Below are 16643 nucleotides of genomic sequence, written 5' to 3'. Positions count from 1 at the left end.
AGAAAAAACAAGAGAAGGAAGGATACATAGCTAGAAGGACTGATCCCAGTGTCTGACATGTCTAGCTCACACTAGGAGAACTCAAAATATATAAGAATAAATGAGGATTCTCTTCTTCACGCTGAATCCAAATTTGTATAGTAGTCACTGTTATTCTAAGGAGCTCCATTTGGTTCACTGCTAAATAGCCTCCCCCTCCACATATGTTAGCTGACCTGTGTGGTCCAGCTCCCACAGCACTGACTGTAGATATTTTATACTACACCACATGCTTCTGCTTCCCACTCTTCCATTCATAAAGAAGAGAACATTTAAAAAGCACACACAGCCAGGCACGGTGGCTCATGCCTATAAATCTAGCCCTTTGGGAGGCTGAGGCAGGAGGATCACTTAAGGACCCCGTCTCTACAAAAAAGTAGCCAGGCGTGATGGCTTGCGTGACACAGCAGACCCTGTCTCAAAGAAAAAAAAAAAAAAAGCACACACAAATCACACAAATTATTGGAAACACAGCACTAGAGGCTTGAGTAAACAGTACCAGTACTACAAAGAAAACAGAATTTTATGTGAATGACATGTATTTCAGTTCTAAGCAATATATAACTTAGAAAGTAATTTGCTAATGCACTTAAAAATTTTGTTTTAATTTTTTTTTTTTTTTTTTTTAAGAGACAGGGTTAGGCCAGGCACAGTGGCTCACGCCTGTAATCCTAACACTTTCGGAGGCCAAGGAGGGCAGATCATTTGAGCTCAGGAGTTCAAGACCAGCCTGGGCAACATGGTGAAACCTGTGCCCGGCCCCTAATGCACTTAATTTCTTATTTAAGGCTATTTTAGGAATTCAAGGACAAAATAATTACCAATATTCTTTTTCCTTAGATTATACTTCCCCTCTTCTATTACCTGAAATCTTCGGGTAGTATTCATGAGAGATTTATACATGCTGCTTCATTTTCTCTGTCACCTTTAAAATACTATTTCCTCCAACTCCTCTACTAAACAATCTTTCTAGATGATAATCCACGTTTTACCTACCCAGAGGTGCCAGTGAGCTGGGAGATTTGGGAGAAAGCATTTTCCAGGAAACAGAGTGCTAACCCACCACAGGAGGCTTTCAACGCCCTGGGAGACGGTCTGCAATACCAGGACTTTGATCTTGACCTAACCCTCTAAACTTCCTCCCCCCACCTACTAGACCCTCTTCATCTCTTAACTCTTCATCACTGTTTCAGAAACATTTATCACTGTCCCATAGTATTTATTTATTGCCTGCTCCCCCATAAGATCTCCAGAGAGCAGGATATTTATGTCTTGTTGATTCAACCTCAGCTTCCAAAACAGTACCTGGCTCACACAAGATGCTCAATAAATATTTACCGAATGAATTATAACATCTTACAATACTCAAGAACTAAGATATATTTTATTGATAAACAAACTAGTAAAATCTCAGGGTCCTTACTTGTCATTGTAGAAAAAAAGCAAGAAGAGAGACATTATCTGCTCCCCAACTCCTGCTAAATGAGATATGAAAAACGGATGGCTAAGTGGAGATTTTGTAAGAGAAACCAACGTTACTAATTTTTGAGACCACTTCTAAAAACAGGAGTTGCCTGCTCCTTAATATACTGCCTTGTTTATCAGCCTACTGAGTGAAATGTCTGTTACCTACTAAAGCGTTCCGCCATTATCTCAGCGCTGCATTCTGAACTAACACACTCAAGAGTAGTTTGGTGAAGTGTGATGCTTTCTTTTAAAATAAAGGAGCGAGCAGGTCATGTGATAAGCAAATACAAACCCTGGGGACAATGATCATTAACAAATATTCTTACAAAATTGAGCCACTGCCATTTATCTTACCCCAAAGCGCTTGGGCAATTTCACTAGAATGATGGTATCATTCAGTCAAGCAGTGAGTGTTAAGCTGGGATAGAATAAAGTTCCCTTTAAAGGGTTATGAGAAGGGATGTGGAAGAAAGATGGGGCAGTGGGTTTGGCACTGAGGAAGAGAAGCGCTCATTTAAAACACTGTTCTTTCCTACATTCCCTAACCCCAGCCCTAGTGTCCCACAGCGCGCTGAGGATGGCTTTCCTTTTGTTGCAAACCAGTGATTTCTGGCATCCCCCTTCCAAATCACAGAAGCCAGCGGGGACTGCACAACTATGATACCTATCAGCACGGTGGAAGGCAGGATAGGGTGGTGGGAAGGGTACGCGGGCATGGGGGTGAGGCGCTGGGCCAGGGACCGAAGCAAGTTGCCTCATCGGCAAACGGTCATAAAGTTGCCTCCCACCGAGAACGGCCAGAAGAACCAAGTGGATCGCCAGGACCGTGCGCAGAGCCTGCGCGTAGCGAACGCTGTGATTCCCTTCTTCCCCTGCCATGGCAAGCGACACCGAAGGTCTGGGGAGACCGTTAGGCTTGTGACTGAGGATGGTTGTCGAGTGACTACAGAGCCTAATAAATAACGTGCATCTCCCCCAGCACCGCGGAGCGCGGGCTCCGGGGAACGCACGCGTCCACCGCCGGGCCCGCAGCCCAGCCCCGTGGCTCCCGGCTTCCCGCTTCGGCAAGGGCATGCCGCGGCCCCCCGGGGCTCGGGGCGCGGGCGCTGGCACCGGAAGCGGGGAGGGCCGGCGGAGCCAGGCGGCCAGGAGTCGGGTACTTACCCCCGGCGGGCGGCGGGCGGCTGAGGTCGCGGCTAGCCGGCTCCAGGCGGCGGCGAAGTCGGGCGGCGGGGTGCGCGGGCTCCGGCAGACGAGGGCGAACAGGGTCCCCAGCAGGAAGGCGGCCGCAGCGCAGCTCAGGTACAGGCTGAGCCTGAGCAGGACGGAGCTCAGCCCCGCGGCCCCCGCCGCCTCCCCGCTGCCGGGCCCCAGGAAGGAGAGGGCCACGGCGGCGAGTGCGGCCACCGCCACGGGCTTCCACCAGCTCCGGCCGCCCGGGGCCCCCGGCGCCGCCGCTGCTGCCTCCGCGTCCCCCGGGGACTCCGGCCGCCGCTCGCCCCTGAAGCCCGAGACAGGACGGCCGCCGGCGCCTGCGGCCCGCGCGGGGCTAGGGCCGGCGCCGCCACTGTCGGTCGCATCGGGGAGCATGCTGCTTCCTGGGCCGCTAAGGACAGGCACATCTCCTGCCCCACGGTCCCCCGCCGGCGCTCCGGAGGCAGGGGGAGCCCGCGCTCATGCCTCGCCCGCGGCCCACCGAGGGAGCGGCCCCCGCAGACGTCGCCGGGCCCCTCTCGGCGACCCCTCAGCGCCGCCACCAGGCGCTGGGCCCGTAGCTGCCGGGCCGGGCGCAGCCAGGGAGCCCCACCGTTTTGTGACTGAAGCCTGGCCAGCCTGACGCGGGCGGGGCGGGGCCGCCCTGAAATGCGTGTCGGGCGGGGCCCGGAGCCCCGCGGCCGCTGAGTGACAGCCGGGAGGTGCCCACCCACAGCGCGGGGGCGGGGTCCGGGCCGGGGCCCCACGGGGAGGGGGCGCGACCCGGCGCGGCGCACACCTCTCTTTCCCACGCTCCCCTCCTCCTCTACAGGATGCCGTCTGTTCATGGAAAATTTTGATGCAGGTGTGAGCGCTGGTAATTCCCGAGCTCAGGTGATCCCGTAATTCTCCCTCTCCGCTCATCACTGACGAGTAACCTCTTCGCTTTGCTTACAGCCTGCAACATTTCTGCCTGGTTTTCACTCGCTATTTAAATAGGCAACCGTCCCGAGACTCCCTGTCACAGTTTCTAACTACCTTCCCTTTCCCACCGTGCCGCCTTAGGGAAGGAATCAGACACGTGCGGTGGAGTAAGTGAAGCCTGCAATTCCTAGCTATGGAAAGGTCCAAAGTAGTCTATCTGGTGCAACAGGGTGCACGCAGCTGCCCATAATCACTTTGGCTCCAATTCTGGTTTTTTGTTTTTGTTTTTGTTTTTGCCAACTATTCAGTACAAATGCTATCAGCCACGCAAAGGAACGTGGTCCAAATAATTTTTAGAGTATATATTTGCCTTTTCTTCTGTCCTAGTCCCAGCCAGTAATATACAGATAACGCTTGCTAAGTAGATGCCAATATGCTACTTAAACACTGGCAATTACTGCTAAGACTAATGAAGTAGCAGATGTAGCTTTTGCTTTTAGTATTAGTTGGTATTCATGGGCATTTCATTCTTTTTTTTTTTTTTTTTTTTTTTTTGAGACGGAGTCTCTGTTGCCCAGGCTGGAGTGCGGAGTGCAGTGGGGCGATCTGGGCTCAGGCGAGGAGGCTGAGGCGGACAGATCATGAGGTTAGGAGTTCAAGACTAGCCTGGCCAACATAGTGAAACTTGAACCCCGGAAGTGGAGGTTGCAGGGAGCCGACATCGTGCCATTGCACTCCAGCTTGGGCAACAGAGTGAGACTTCGTCTCAAAAAATAAAATAAAATAAAGCAGTATAATTAATTTTGAAGAAGCCCTTTTGCCTCTAAAATAGTTGTTAAAATTTTCAGCCGATAGGAGCCCCTCAAAGTGTACCCTACAAACCCAAATTATTCAAATAAAGCATAGTGGCTTGTTATCACCAACAACCAAATCTATGTTTTTTGATCATTTACATGCTGAGGACTGTATTCTGAATTCTTTATGATAATCAAATTAATTTTTCAATTTTAGCCCAGCTCACCATAATAGTAAGTAACAGCCCTTACTGTGTGCCAAATACTATTCTAAGGACCAAAGATACTTCATTTAATCTTCCCAACAACCCCGATGGATACCATTATCTCCATCTACACAGTGGGGAACTGAAGCACAGGAGGTAAGATAAGGTGCTCAACATTGCAAAGCTAATAAATAACAGAACTAGGATTTAGTTGTTACTCCACGTGGTCTAGCTTCAGAGCTTGTGCATTGAATCGCTATGCCATGATGCTTCCTAAGAATTCTGTGATTTAGTCATCTCGTATTACAGAAGAGAAAAAAAAAAGGTTAAATTCTTGATCCTGACCTGTATTCCATGCTTAAAAGTGGATAGTTGGCCAGGCGTGGTGGCTCACGCCTGTAATCCCAGCACTTTGGGAGGCCGAGGTGGCCAGATTACCTGAGGTCAGGAGTTCAAGACCATGGCAAAACCCCGTCTGTACCAAAAATACAAAAATTAGCCAGGCATGATGGCATGCGCCTGTAATCCCAGCTACTCAGGAGGTTGAGACAGGAGGATAGCTTGAACCTGGGAGGCAGAAGTTGCAATGAGCCCAGATCGCACCACTGCACTTCAACCTGGGGAACAGAGCAAGACATTGTCTCAAAAAAAAAAAAAAAAAGGCGGGGGGGATACTTTTGTAGCTTTGTGAGAATTAGCAGCAACTTAGCTAGCCTCCTGACAAATGCTAAGGGATTATAACTTGAATCGACTGGTCTGAAACTTATTGACAGCCCAGGCCTGTAACTCTTAAGACCATGATCTTTCCAATACACCCATGTATATTGTACCCAGGAGTAATGCAGATATGAAGAAATGTAAACCTGGGGTCAGAAAACTTCCTCACAGCACATTTGTATATATTCTTTGAAGAAATGTATTGTGGCTAAATCGGCATTGACACTTTGACATTTGTTTAACAAATAGTAGTCCAGCCTCCACCCTGTGCGGTTTGAGGAACATTGAGAGATGAGATAAGATAAGTGTGACGATGGTTAAATTTAGGTGTCAACTTGACTGGATTGGGATTACCTGGAAAACTGACAAAGGATTATTTCTGAGTGTTTCCCAAGAAGATTGCCCCTGGGTCAGTGGATTAAGTGGGGAAGATCTACCCTTGATGTGGGCAACCATCCAATCAGCTGTGGCCCAGAAAGAACAAAAAGGTGGTTTCCTCTGTGCCCTGAAGCTGGGATACACTCTTCTCCCATCCTTGGACATCAGAACTCCAGGCTCTGGCGTTGAGACTCAGGGTTACACTAGCAGCCTCCTGGGTTCTCAGGCCTACCGCCTCAGAGTTATGCCATCCTGTTCCCTGGTTCTGAGGCCTTCAGAGTTGAAGTGAGCCACACCACCAGCTTTCCAGGCTCTCCAGCTGGCAAAGGGTGTGTCATCAGAGTTCTCAGCCTCCATAATCACGTAAGCCAATTCCTCTAATAAATTCCTTCTTATATATCTATCTATATCCTGTTGGTTCTGTCTCTCTGGAGAACATTAATACATCTTCCTTTTTTTTTTTTTTTTGAGACAGTTTCGCTCGTTACCCAGGCTGGAGTGCAATGGCGCAATCTCGGCTCACCGCAACCTCCGCCTCCTGGGTTCAAGAGATTCTCCTACCTCAGCCTCCCGAGTAGCTGGGATTACAGGCATCCATCACCATACCTGGCTCATTTTTTGTATTTTTAGTAGAGATGGGGTTGGTCAGGCTGGTCTCAACCCTCTGACCTCAGGTGATCTGTCCACCTCGGCCTCCCAAAGTGCTGGGATTACAGGAGTGAGCCACCATGCCTGGCATACATCTTCCATTCTGTCTGTCCTGCAGACCATCTTAATTTTGTAACGTGGACCAGAGGCGCACAGGTCATGGGCTGAATATTCCATCTTATGTATCTACTACATTCAGCTTCATCTGTCTGTTGATAAACAAACACTTGAGTTTTTTCCACCTTTTGGCTATTCTGCTATGAACATGGGTGCATAAGTATCTGTTTGAGACCCTGCTTTCACTTCTTTTTAGTATATGTCCAGAAGGGAATTGCTGGGTCATATATGTTCAAGTTTTTTAGAACATGCCATACTATTTTCCACAGTGGCTGAGTATTCTACATTCTCACAAGCAATGCATAAGGGTTTCAATCTTTCCACATTCTTGCCAATCCTTATTTTCTGTTTTTTTGACTAAAGCCATGGGTATCTCATTGTGTTTTTGACTTGCATTTCCCTAATTAGTGGTGTTGAGTATCTTTTCATGTGTTTATTGGCCATTGGTATATTTTCTTTGGAGAAATATCTACTCAAGTACTTTGTAAGATAAACTTTTGACCACAGTTTGTTTATTTATTTATTTATTTAGAGACGGGCTCACTCTGTTGCCCAAGCTGGAGTGCAATGGCGTGATCTCAGCTCACTGCAACCTCTCCCTCCCGGGTTCAAGCGATTCTTGTGCGTCAGCCTCCCGAGTAGCTGGGATTACAGATATGCACCACCAAACCTGGCTAATTTTTGTATTTTTAGTAGAGATGGAGTTTCACTATGTTGGCCAGGCTGGTCTGGAACTCCTGACCTCAGGTGATCCGCCCACCTCGGCCTCTCAAAGTGTGGAATTACAAATGTGAGCCACTGCGCCGGGCTGACCACAGTTTAACAACTATCCCTGGAAAGTGGTGCCAACATAGTTTTATTAAGCACTTTAAAAGAAAGTGAAATGCTTTTTTTTTTAGAGACACAGTCTTACTCTGTTGCCTAGGTTGGAGTGCAGTGGCACGATCTCGGCTCACTGCAACCTCCACCTCCCAAGTTCAAACGATTCTCCTGTCTCAGCCTCCAGAGTAGCTGGGACTACAGGCTCACGTCACCACGCCCAGCTAATTTTTGCATTTTTAGTAGAGACAGTGTTTCACCATATTAGGCTGGTCTTGAACTCCTCTCAGGTGGCCTACCCGCCTCGGCCTCCTGAAGTGCTGGGATTATAGGCGTGAGCCACCGCGCCCAGCCAATGCTGTCTTTTAGGCAACGAAAAGAGAATTGATTATTGGTAATTAAGGCCAACAAGTACAAAATGCATTGTGAAGGACGAAAATAGACAATCCTTACCCGGGACAGGCAGGGTAAGAGACCCATATTTCCTACCCTTCTTTGCACTTAGATGTGAACCATATTTATTAACTACTGGATTGTGTACCATTGCTGCTATAACAAATTACTACAAATTTAGTAGTTAAAACAACACAAGTGTATTGTCTAACAGTGCTGAAGGTATTAAGTCTAAAATCAAAATTTGCAGGCTCTAGTTCCTTCCGGAGGTTTCAGGAGAGAATCCGTTTCCTCCTTTTGCAGCTTCTACCTGCACTCCTTGGCTCATTGCCTCTTTCTGACATCACTCCAACCTCTAGCTTCTGTGCTCACAGCTCCCACTACTGACTTTGAACTTCTTATCTCCCTAAGGACCTTTGTGATTCCATAGGGTCCACTGGATAATCCAGGTTAATCTTCCCGTTTTGATCCTTAATCACATCAGCTAAATTCTGTCTGCCACATAAGGTGACATAGTCACATGTTGTGAGGATTAGGAGGTGCACATTTTTGGGGTGCCATCATCCTACTATACCTGAGAGTTCAACGAGAAGTTATTGCATTCAATATATTCTGCAGGGATCATTTTTACCTTAGATTGTTTTAACTACCCACGTCGTTTACCACTCGGCGAAGGTTTTTCCATTCTGATACCAGCCTCTGGTCCACAGAACTAACTAGTGGGATGAACTGAACTTTGCTGATAGAAAATATCACAAACACACAGCCTCCGTCCTTTTTTATTCTTGTTTTGGTAGAGAATTACAAGATAATCAAGGCAGCTTTCCCTATTAACGCACGATAACAACGGGGCCTACCCGCGCCGCCCTAGGCAGCCGGCAGCAGCAGTAACGCCTCTAGGGCGCCCTGGCAACCACGCGGGCTGGACCGCCTTCTTCCGCGGCTCGTCTAGAGTGCGCGTCCCTGGCCCGGCCTCCACTCCGCCCGCGTGGAGCCCCGGCCTGGCCGCCTGCCCGCCGCGCTCTGTGACGCCCGCCGCGAAGGCCGCACGAGGCCCGGCGTGCGCCCCCGCCTCTCCCGAAGCGCCGGGCCCCGCGCCGCCCCCTCCTTTCCCTTTCCGCTGTCTCCGCCTCCGGAAGCGCGGGCGCGCGGCGCCGGGAGCCCGTTCAGGGCCGCAGGAGTGCGCCAGCGCCGCGCGTGGGGCTGTGGTGGCCGCGGCTCTCAGGTGAGGGGCGCGCGAGCGACTCCTGGCTCCCTGCCCGCGGGGCGCCCGCCACGCTCCCTTTCCGTTCGCATCCGTTTCCCTCCGCTCCGGAGCCCAGGCGGCGGCGAGTACTCGGGGTGGGTTTAACGAAGCCTGCGCGGACGGTGGGAGACCGCGCCCCCACGACAGAGGCGCCCGCGGCCGCGGGTCCCGGCGCCGCCCCACCCCGGTCGCCGGTGAGAACGGCGGGTCCCGCCCTCTCACGCGTTCCGGGTGGCTTCGAGGGTCAGGATCAGCCCTAAATTGAGATTGGGCCTCGACCACATGCCGGGCCCTGACGACTGCCTCCTACCTCTAGGGACTCGAACCTAACCCACGAGGCCCGAGGGGCTACCTGCCTTCCGGGGACGGTAGGGGGTGTGGACAAGAGCCTAGAGTTCCTGGAAACAGGTGTTTAATTTGGGCCGGGATTTTCATGTACCCAGTTGGGTATCTTGTTGGAGGCCTGCTGTGCTATTTAGCTACAGAAATGTATTGTCACAGTAACAAGATGACAGTTTAAAAAGTGCCCGGTGCTTTTCTGTGTATTTTCCTGATGTTTGGTGAAAGCATTAGTCTTGTTATTGCTGGTCTGTAGGACCTGGCAGGTGGGGCGTGCCCAGTGACTCTCAGGCAGCTTTGGTAAAAACTTACCTCTCTCTTTTTTTTATTTTTATTTTTTGAGACAGGGTCTCGCTCTGTGGCCCAGGGTGGAGTGTGGTGGCACAATCATGTCTCACTGCAGCCTCCCAACTCCTGGGCTCAAGCGATCCTCCTGTCTTGGCCTCCCAAAGTCGGGGGATTACAGGCGTGAGCCACGCCCCTCCTGGCAAAACTCTGTCTTGATTGAGCACCAAAGGGTTGTTATGGTCTGATGAACGATCCTTTAATTTTACCCTTTCCTAGTCTGTTGTAAAGAGAATCTTAATCACTTTATTAAGTCATTTTTCTTATTCTCAGGTAAATTGAATCACCTCGTAGCAAATGTTATCAAAATAATTGCTTAGTGGATGGGATTGTTGGGTAAATTTTCCTGTAAATTAAGTCACAGGAGTGTTGAAATCTTTACAGTAACTCTGTTGGATATTATTAACCGAAATTTAAACCTGAAAAGTCTCACAGGCCCGGACTGTGCACCAGGGTGCATGAACTGTGACCACTTAGGGAGGCAGCTGGCTTCCAGCTCTTGGGGACTGCATGACCTTACCATGGAAATGCAGATAAAGGCATAGTTCTGGTGTGTGTATCTGGAGGGGTGGGTGAAGAGGGCAGGAAACTATCAAGGAAATTAGGTTGAAACACGGTAATTTTTTTTTTTTTTTTTTGAGACAAGATCTCACTCTGTTGCCTAGGCTGAGGTGCAGTGGCCAGATCTCGGCTCACTGCAGCCTCAGCTCCCAGGTTCCAGCGATTCTTCCACCTCAGCCTCCGAAGTAGCTGGTACTACAGGTGAGAGCTACAACGCCCGGCTAATTTTTGTATTTTTTGTAGAGGTGGGGTTTGGCCATGTTGGCCAGGCTGGTCTCAAGCTCCTGGGCTCAAGTGGTCTGCCTGCCTGGGCCTCCCAAAGTTACAGGCATGAGCCTGTAACATGAGCCACCGCGCATGAGCCACCATGCCCAGCGATACACATACAAGGCGATTTTTCTGCCCTCGTGGGTAGCAAAGAGCATGGCTCAGTCTTAAATCTCCTAACTCCAAACTCCTTTGCGGGATCAACATTCTTTGAATGACTAAATTCATCAGGTTCTCCTTTGGGTACTGGGGATATAAAGATGAGGAAGTGACGAGGAGCTCCCAGTCTGGCTAGGAGACAAGTGTAGGGGATGGGGGGAAAACAAAAAGCCTTTTTCCTTTAGCTGGGTCTGCAGCTCGGGCTCCAAGACAGATTAACAGGAGAAAAGGCATAGGTATTTTATGTTAATTTTTACAATGACACAGGGCTTTCCTAGAAAAGAAATAGATAGGCCAGAAAGTTTCTATATGGTGTTTAAAAGATAATAAACTGTGGAGATACGACATGAAGAGATCATAAAACCGGGTGGAGGGGTAGATCTCTAGGGATTTAAACTATGAGACGGTAAATACAGGCATACCTTGGAGATAATTTTGGTTGGTTGCAGACCACCACAATAAATTAAATCTTGCAATAAAGTGAGTCACATGAATTTTTTTGGTTTCCCAGTGCATATAAAAGTTATGTTTACACTATACTGTGGTCTGTTAAGGGTACAATGGTATTATGCTTAAGACATTTACATATGTTATCTAAAAAATAATTTATGGCTAAAAAATGCTGTCAATCATCTGAGCCTTCAGGGGGTTGTAATTTTTTTTGCTGGTGGAGTGTCTTCCCTCTGTTGATGGCGGCTGACTGATCAGGGTGCTGAGTGCTGAAGGTTGGGATGGCTGTGGCAATTTCTTAAAATAAGACAATAATTAACATTGCTTCATTGATTGACTTATTTTCACAAAAGATTTCTGTAGCTTGTGATGCTGCTTGACAGCATTTTATCCACAGTAGAACTTTTTTTTTTTTTGAGACGGAGTCTCGCTCTGTCGCCTGGGCTGGAGTGCAGTGGTGCGATCTGGGCTCACTGCAACCTCCGCCTCCCGGGTTCAAGCGATTCTCCTGCCTCAGCCTCCCAAGTAGCTGGGATTACAGATGTGGGCCACCACGCCCGGCTAATTTTTTTGTATTTGTAGTAGAGATGAGGTTTCACCATGTTGGTCAGACTGGTCTTGAACTCCTCACCTGAAGTGATCCACCCACCATGGCCTCCCAAAGTGTTGGGATTACAGGCGTGAGCCACAGCACCTGGACTCACAGTAGAACTTCTTTAAAACGAAGTCAGTCTTCTCAAACCCTGCTGCTGCTTTATTAGCTAAGTATAGGGAGTATTCTAAATCATTTGTTGTCATTTCAACAATGTTTACAGCTTCTTCACCAGGAGTAAATGCCATCTCAAGAAACTACTTTCTTTGCTCATCCGTAAGAAGCTAGTCCTCATCTGTTCAAGTTTTATTATGAGATTGCAGCAATTCAGTTACATCTTGAGGCACCACTTATTTTTTCTTTTTTTTGACAGGGTCTTGTTCTGTCACCCAGGCTGCAGTGCATTGGCATGATTACAGGTCATTGCAGCCTCAACCTCCCCAGCCCAAGTGATCCTCCTGCCTCAGCCTTTACAGGCACGTGCCACCGCAACCCAGCTTTTTTTTTTTTTTTTGAGGCAGAATCTCACTGTGTCACCCGCTGGAGTGCAGTGACACGAGCTCGCTTCACTGCTGCAACCTCTACCTCCCAGGTTCAAGTGATTGCCATGCCTCAGCCTCCTGAGTAGCTGGGATTACAGACATGTGCTACCACACCTAGCTAATTTTTATATTTTTAGTAGAGACAGAGATTCACTGTGTTGGCCACGCTGGTCTGGAACTACTGTCCTCAAGTCATTTGCCTGCCACAGCCTCCCAAAGTGCTGGGATTATAGGCGTGAACCACCATGCCCAGCTAATTTTGTAGTTTAGTTTTTTCTTTTAAGAGACGGGATCTCACTGTGTTGCCCAGGCTGGTCTAAAACTTCTGGGCTCAGCTGGTCCTCCTGCCTTGGCCTTCCAAAATACCGGGCTCCACTCCTAGTTCCCTTGCCATTTCTACCACAGCTGCAGTTCTTTCCTCCACTTAAGTCTTAAATCCCTTAAAGTTATCCATAAGGGTTAGAATCAGTTTCTTCCAAACTCTTGTTGATGCTGATATTTTGACCTCCTCCTATGAATCATAAGTGTTCTTAATGGGGAAGGTTTTCAATTTATTTTGCTCAGATCTGTCAGAGGAATTATTATCTACGACAAATATGGCCTTACAAAATGTGTTTCTTGAAAAGTAAGAGTTGAAAGTTGACTTACTCCTTGAACCATGGGCTGCAGAATGGATGTTGTTAGCAGGCATGAAAACAACATTAATCTTGGACATCTTCATTAGAGCTATTGGGTGACCGGGTACATTGTCAGTGAGCAGTAATATTTTGAATTTTTTTGTCTGAGCAGTCGATCTCAGCAACGGGCTTAAAACATTCAGTGAATAGGTGTGCTGTCATTTGGGCTTTTTGTTTTATGTATAGACCACAGACAGAGTAGATTTAGCTTAATTCTTAAGGCCCTTAAGATTTTTTCTTTTTTTTTTTTCTTTTGACAGAGTCTTGCTGCCTCGCCCAGGCTGAAATGCACTGGCATAATCTTCGCTCACTGCAGCCTCCACCCTCCGGGTTCAAGTGATTCTCATCCTCAACCTCCCGAGTAGCTGAGACTATTAATATAAAAATTAGCCCGGCTAATTTTTGTTATTTTTAGTAGAGATGGGGTTTTACCATATTGGCCAGGCTGGTCTGGAACTCCTGACCTCAGGTGATCCACCTGCCTTGACCTCCGAAGGTGCTTGGATTATAGGTGTGAGGCACCGCACCCAGATCTTTTTTTTTGAGACGGAGTCTTGCTCTGTCACCCAGGCTGTCGTGCAGTGGCCCGATCTCAGCGCACTGCAGCCTGCCTCCTGGGTTCAACCTGTTCTCCAGCCTCAGCTTCCCGAGTAGCTGGATTACAGGTACATGCCACTAATTTTTCTATTTTTTGTAGAGACAGGGTTTCTCCATGTTGCTCAGGCTGGTCTCCATCTCCTGGCCTCAAGTGATCTGCCTGTCTCAGCCTCCCAAAGTGCTGGAATTAAAGGTGGGAGCCACTGTACCCAGCCTAAGGGCCGTGATATTTTTGAAATGGTAAATGAGCACAGGCTTCATTTTAAAGTCACCAGTTCCATTAGCCCTTAATAAGAGTCAGCCTGTTCTTCGAAGTGTTGAGACCAGGCATTGACTTCTCCCTGTAGCTATGAAAATCCTAGGTGGTTAGCATCCTTTTCCAGTAGAAGGCTGTTTCATCGACACTGGAAATCTGATGTTTATTGGAGCCACATTCAGCAATTCTCTTAGCTAGATCTTCTGCTGCTTCTCCATCGGCACTTGCTGTTTTACCTTGTACTGGTTTTTTTGTTGTTGTTGTTGTTGTTGTTTTGAGATGGAGTTTCGCTCTTGTTGCCCAGGCTGGAGTGCAATGATGCGATCTTGGCTTACTGCAACCTCCGCCTCCTGGCTTCAAGCGATTCTCCTGTCTCAGCCTCCCGAGTAGCTAGGATTACAGGCATGCGCCACCACACCCAGCTAATTTTGTATTTTTAGTAGAGATGGGGTTTCACCATTTTGGTCAGGCTGGTCTTGAACTCCTGACCTGAGGTGATCTGCCCGTCTCAGCCTCCCAAAGTGCTGGGATTACAGGCATGAGCCACCATGCCTGGCTTACCTTGTACTTTTATGTTATAGAGAAGGCTTCTTTTCCTTCTTTTCCTTCTTTTTTTTTTTTTTTTTTTAAGACAGAGTCTCACTGTCACCCAGGCTGGAGTATAGCAATGCAATCTTGGCTCACTGCAGCTTCTGCCTTCCCAGTTCAAAGGATTCTCGTGCCTCAGCCTCCCAAGTAGCTGGGACTTCAGGCTCCCGCCACCGCGGCTGGCTGGTTTTTGTATTTTTAGTAGAGATAGGGTTTCACTGTGTTGGCCAGGCTGGTCTTGAACTCCTGACCTCAAGCGATCCTAACACTTCAGCCTCCGGAAGTGTTGGGATTATAAGCGTGAGCCACCGCACCCGGCTGAGCAGGCTGCTTTTCTTAAACCTCATGAGACAGCCTCTGGTAGCTTGAGATTTCTACATGGTCTTTACCTCTCTCGGCCTTCACAGAATTGAAAGTGAGTGAGGGCCTTGCTTTGGACTAGGCTTTGGCTTAGGGGAATGTGGTGGCTGGCTTGGTGTATCCAGACCATTCAGACTTTCTCCATATCAGCAGTAAGGCTCTTTCGCCTTCTTATTCCTGTCTTCGCTGGAGTAGCAGTCTTAATTTCCTTCAAGAATTTTTCCTTTGCTTTCACCACTTGGCTAACTGGTGCAAGAGGCCTAGCTTTTGGCCTGTCTCCTGGACTTTCAACATACCTTCCTCACTAAGCTTAATCATTTCTAGCTTTTGATTTAAAATTTTCTAAGGGATGGGAGTTGGAATAATTTGGATGTTAAGTGGACTAGGAAAATTTAAACTTTTCGCAGTGGCTCACGCCTGTAATCCCAGCACTTTGGGAGGCCAAGGCGGGCGGATCCCGAGGTCAGGAGATCAAGACCATCCTGGCTAACACAGTGAAACCCCATCTGTACTAAGAATACAAAAATTAGCCTGGTGTGGTGGCGCGTGCCTGTAATCCCAGCTACTCGGGAGGCTAAGGCAGGAGAATCCCTTGAACCAGGGAGTCAGAGGTTGCAGTGAGCCGAGATCACGTGCTGCTGCACTCCAGCCTGGGAGACTGAGCAAGACACTGTCTCAAAAAAAAAAAAAAAATTTTAAAAACAACTTTTAATATATTCACCAGAAAAATCTGGCAGAGACATTCAGTGTAATAGTCACATGGCTGTTAATAAGTTTATATAAATATGTGTAATATTCTGGGCCAAGAATTAATAGAAACTTATTACTTGATTGTGAGTTGGTAAAATTGCTTTGTTATGTTTAAGATCTCTTCATTTCTTCAGACAGTGTAATCATCCATCTCGTATAGCTGAATAATTTTCTGATTTCAGTTTCTTCAAATTTCAAGAAAATGTTTATTTTTTATATTTGTAATTTAAGCTACATGTCTTTTTTTTTTCTTTCTTTCTTTTTTTTGAGACAGAGTCTCGCTCTGTCCCCCAGGCTGGAGTGCAGTGGCGCAATCTCGGCTCACTGCAAGCTCCGCCTCCCGGGTTCACGCCATTCTCCTGCCTCAGCCTCTCCGAGTAGCTGGGACTACAGGCGCCCGCCACCACGCCCGGCTAATTTTTTTTTGTATTTTTAGTAGAGACGGGGTTTCACTGTGGTCTCGATCTCCTGACCTCGTGATCCACCCGCCTCGGCCTCCCAAAGTGCTGGGATTACAAGCGTGAGCCACCGCGCCCGGCTCTTTCTTTTTTTTTAATTAAGAGGGAGTCTCGCTCTATTGCCCAGGCTGGAGTACAGTGGCAAAATATCAGCTCACTGCAACCTCTGCCTCCTGGATTCAAGCGATTCTCCTGCCTCAGCTTCCTGAGTAGTTGGGATTACAGGCGCCTGCCACCACACCCAGCTAATCTTTGTATTTTTGTAGAGATGAGGTTTCACCACGTTGGCCAGGCTGGTTTTGAACTCCTGACCTCAAGTGATCCATTCCCCTCAGCTTCCCAAAATGCTGGGATTACAGGCGCGACCCACTGCACTTGGCCTTAAACTACATTTCTTCAACTCTGGTTCCTGATTTGTTCTAGTGAGGCCTTAATCTATTAGCAGAGTTTTCCTAGACACCGTCATATTACATATGACACTTGACACTGTCTGGTACCACCCAAAGTTTAAACTTTCATTCCATCTTTATGTATCATAGTACATTACCTTTTGATGAAAGCTTTTTATCTCCATAGATCAGTGGCATTTCAAACCCTTGCCTGAGACTCTCAGGAATGTGAAGCTGGTTTTACATCAAGGCCTAGTACACACAATGCACTTAAGTAATAGAAACAACGGTTTCATGAAACTTACTCTTATAATATGTAATGCACTTTTTTTTTTTTTTTTTTTTGAGACGGAGTCTCCCTCTGTCCCCCA

General features: G+C 47.9%; 2 protein-coding genes across 11 annotated transcripts in view; one reads left to right on the top strand and one right to left on the bottom strand.

The window, feature by feature from the left end:
* Nucleotides 1-16643, bottom strand: part of SNX25 (sorting nexin 25) — a 184683-nt gene that overhangs the window by 149341 nt on the left and 18699 nt on the right. For 2 of the 7 annotated variants that reach the window (XM_032149029.3, XM_058436945.1), the window contains exon 1: nucleotides 2671-3341. The exons of 1 other annotated variant lie outside the window; for it this stretch is intronic. In XM_032149029.3, coding sequence (XP_032004920.1) covers nucleotides 2671-3096 — 426 coding nt within the window. In that variant the 5' untranslated portion in view covers nucleotides 3097-3341. Of the gene's footprint in view, nucleotides 1-2294; nucleotides 2314-2670; nucleotides 3352-16643 lie in introns of those variants that run through there. 4 more of the 7 variants (XM_058436948.1, XM_032754549.2, XM_032149028.3 and 1 more) reach the window with 4 other exon arrangements.
* Nucleotides 8804-16643, top strand: part of CFAP97 (cilia and flagella associated protein 97) — a 47242-nt gene continuing 39402 nt past the window's right edge. Inside the window, exon 1 of one of the 4 annotated variants that reach the window (XM_032149023.2) lies at nucleotides 8804-8921. The gene's annotated coding sequence lies outside the window, so the exon portion shown is untranslated. Of the gene's footprint in view, nucleotides 9137-16643 lie in introns of all 4 variants that reach the window. The other 3 variants (XM_032149027.2, XM_032149024.2, XM_058436964.1) reach the window with 3 other exon arrangements.

This window comes from Hylobates moloch, unplaced genomic scaffold (assembly GCF_009828535.3).
Source record: "Hylobates moloch isolate HMO894 unplaced genomic scaffold, HMol_V3 SCAFFOLD_3, whole genome shotgun sequence".
NCBI lineage: Eukaryota > Metazoa > Chordata > Mammalia > Primates > Hylobatidae > Hylobates > Hylobates moloch.
The sequence above is the reverse complement of the archived record's forward strand: the minus strand, read 5'-3'. Positions and strand labels throughout refer to the sequence as shown.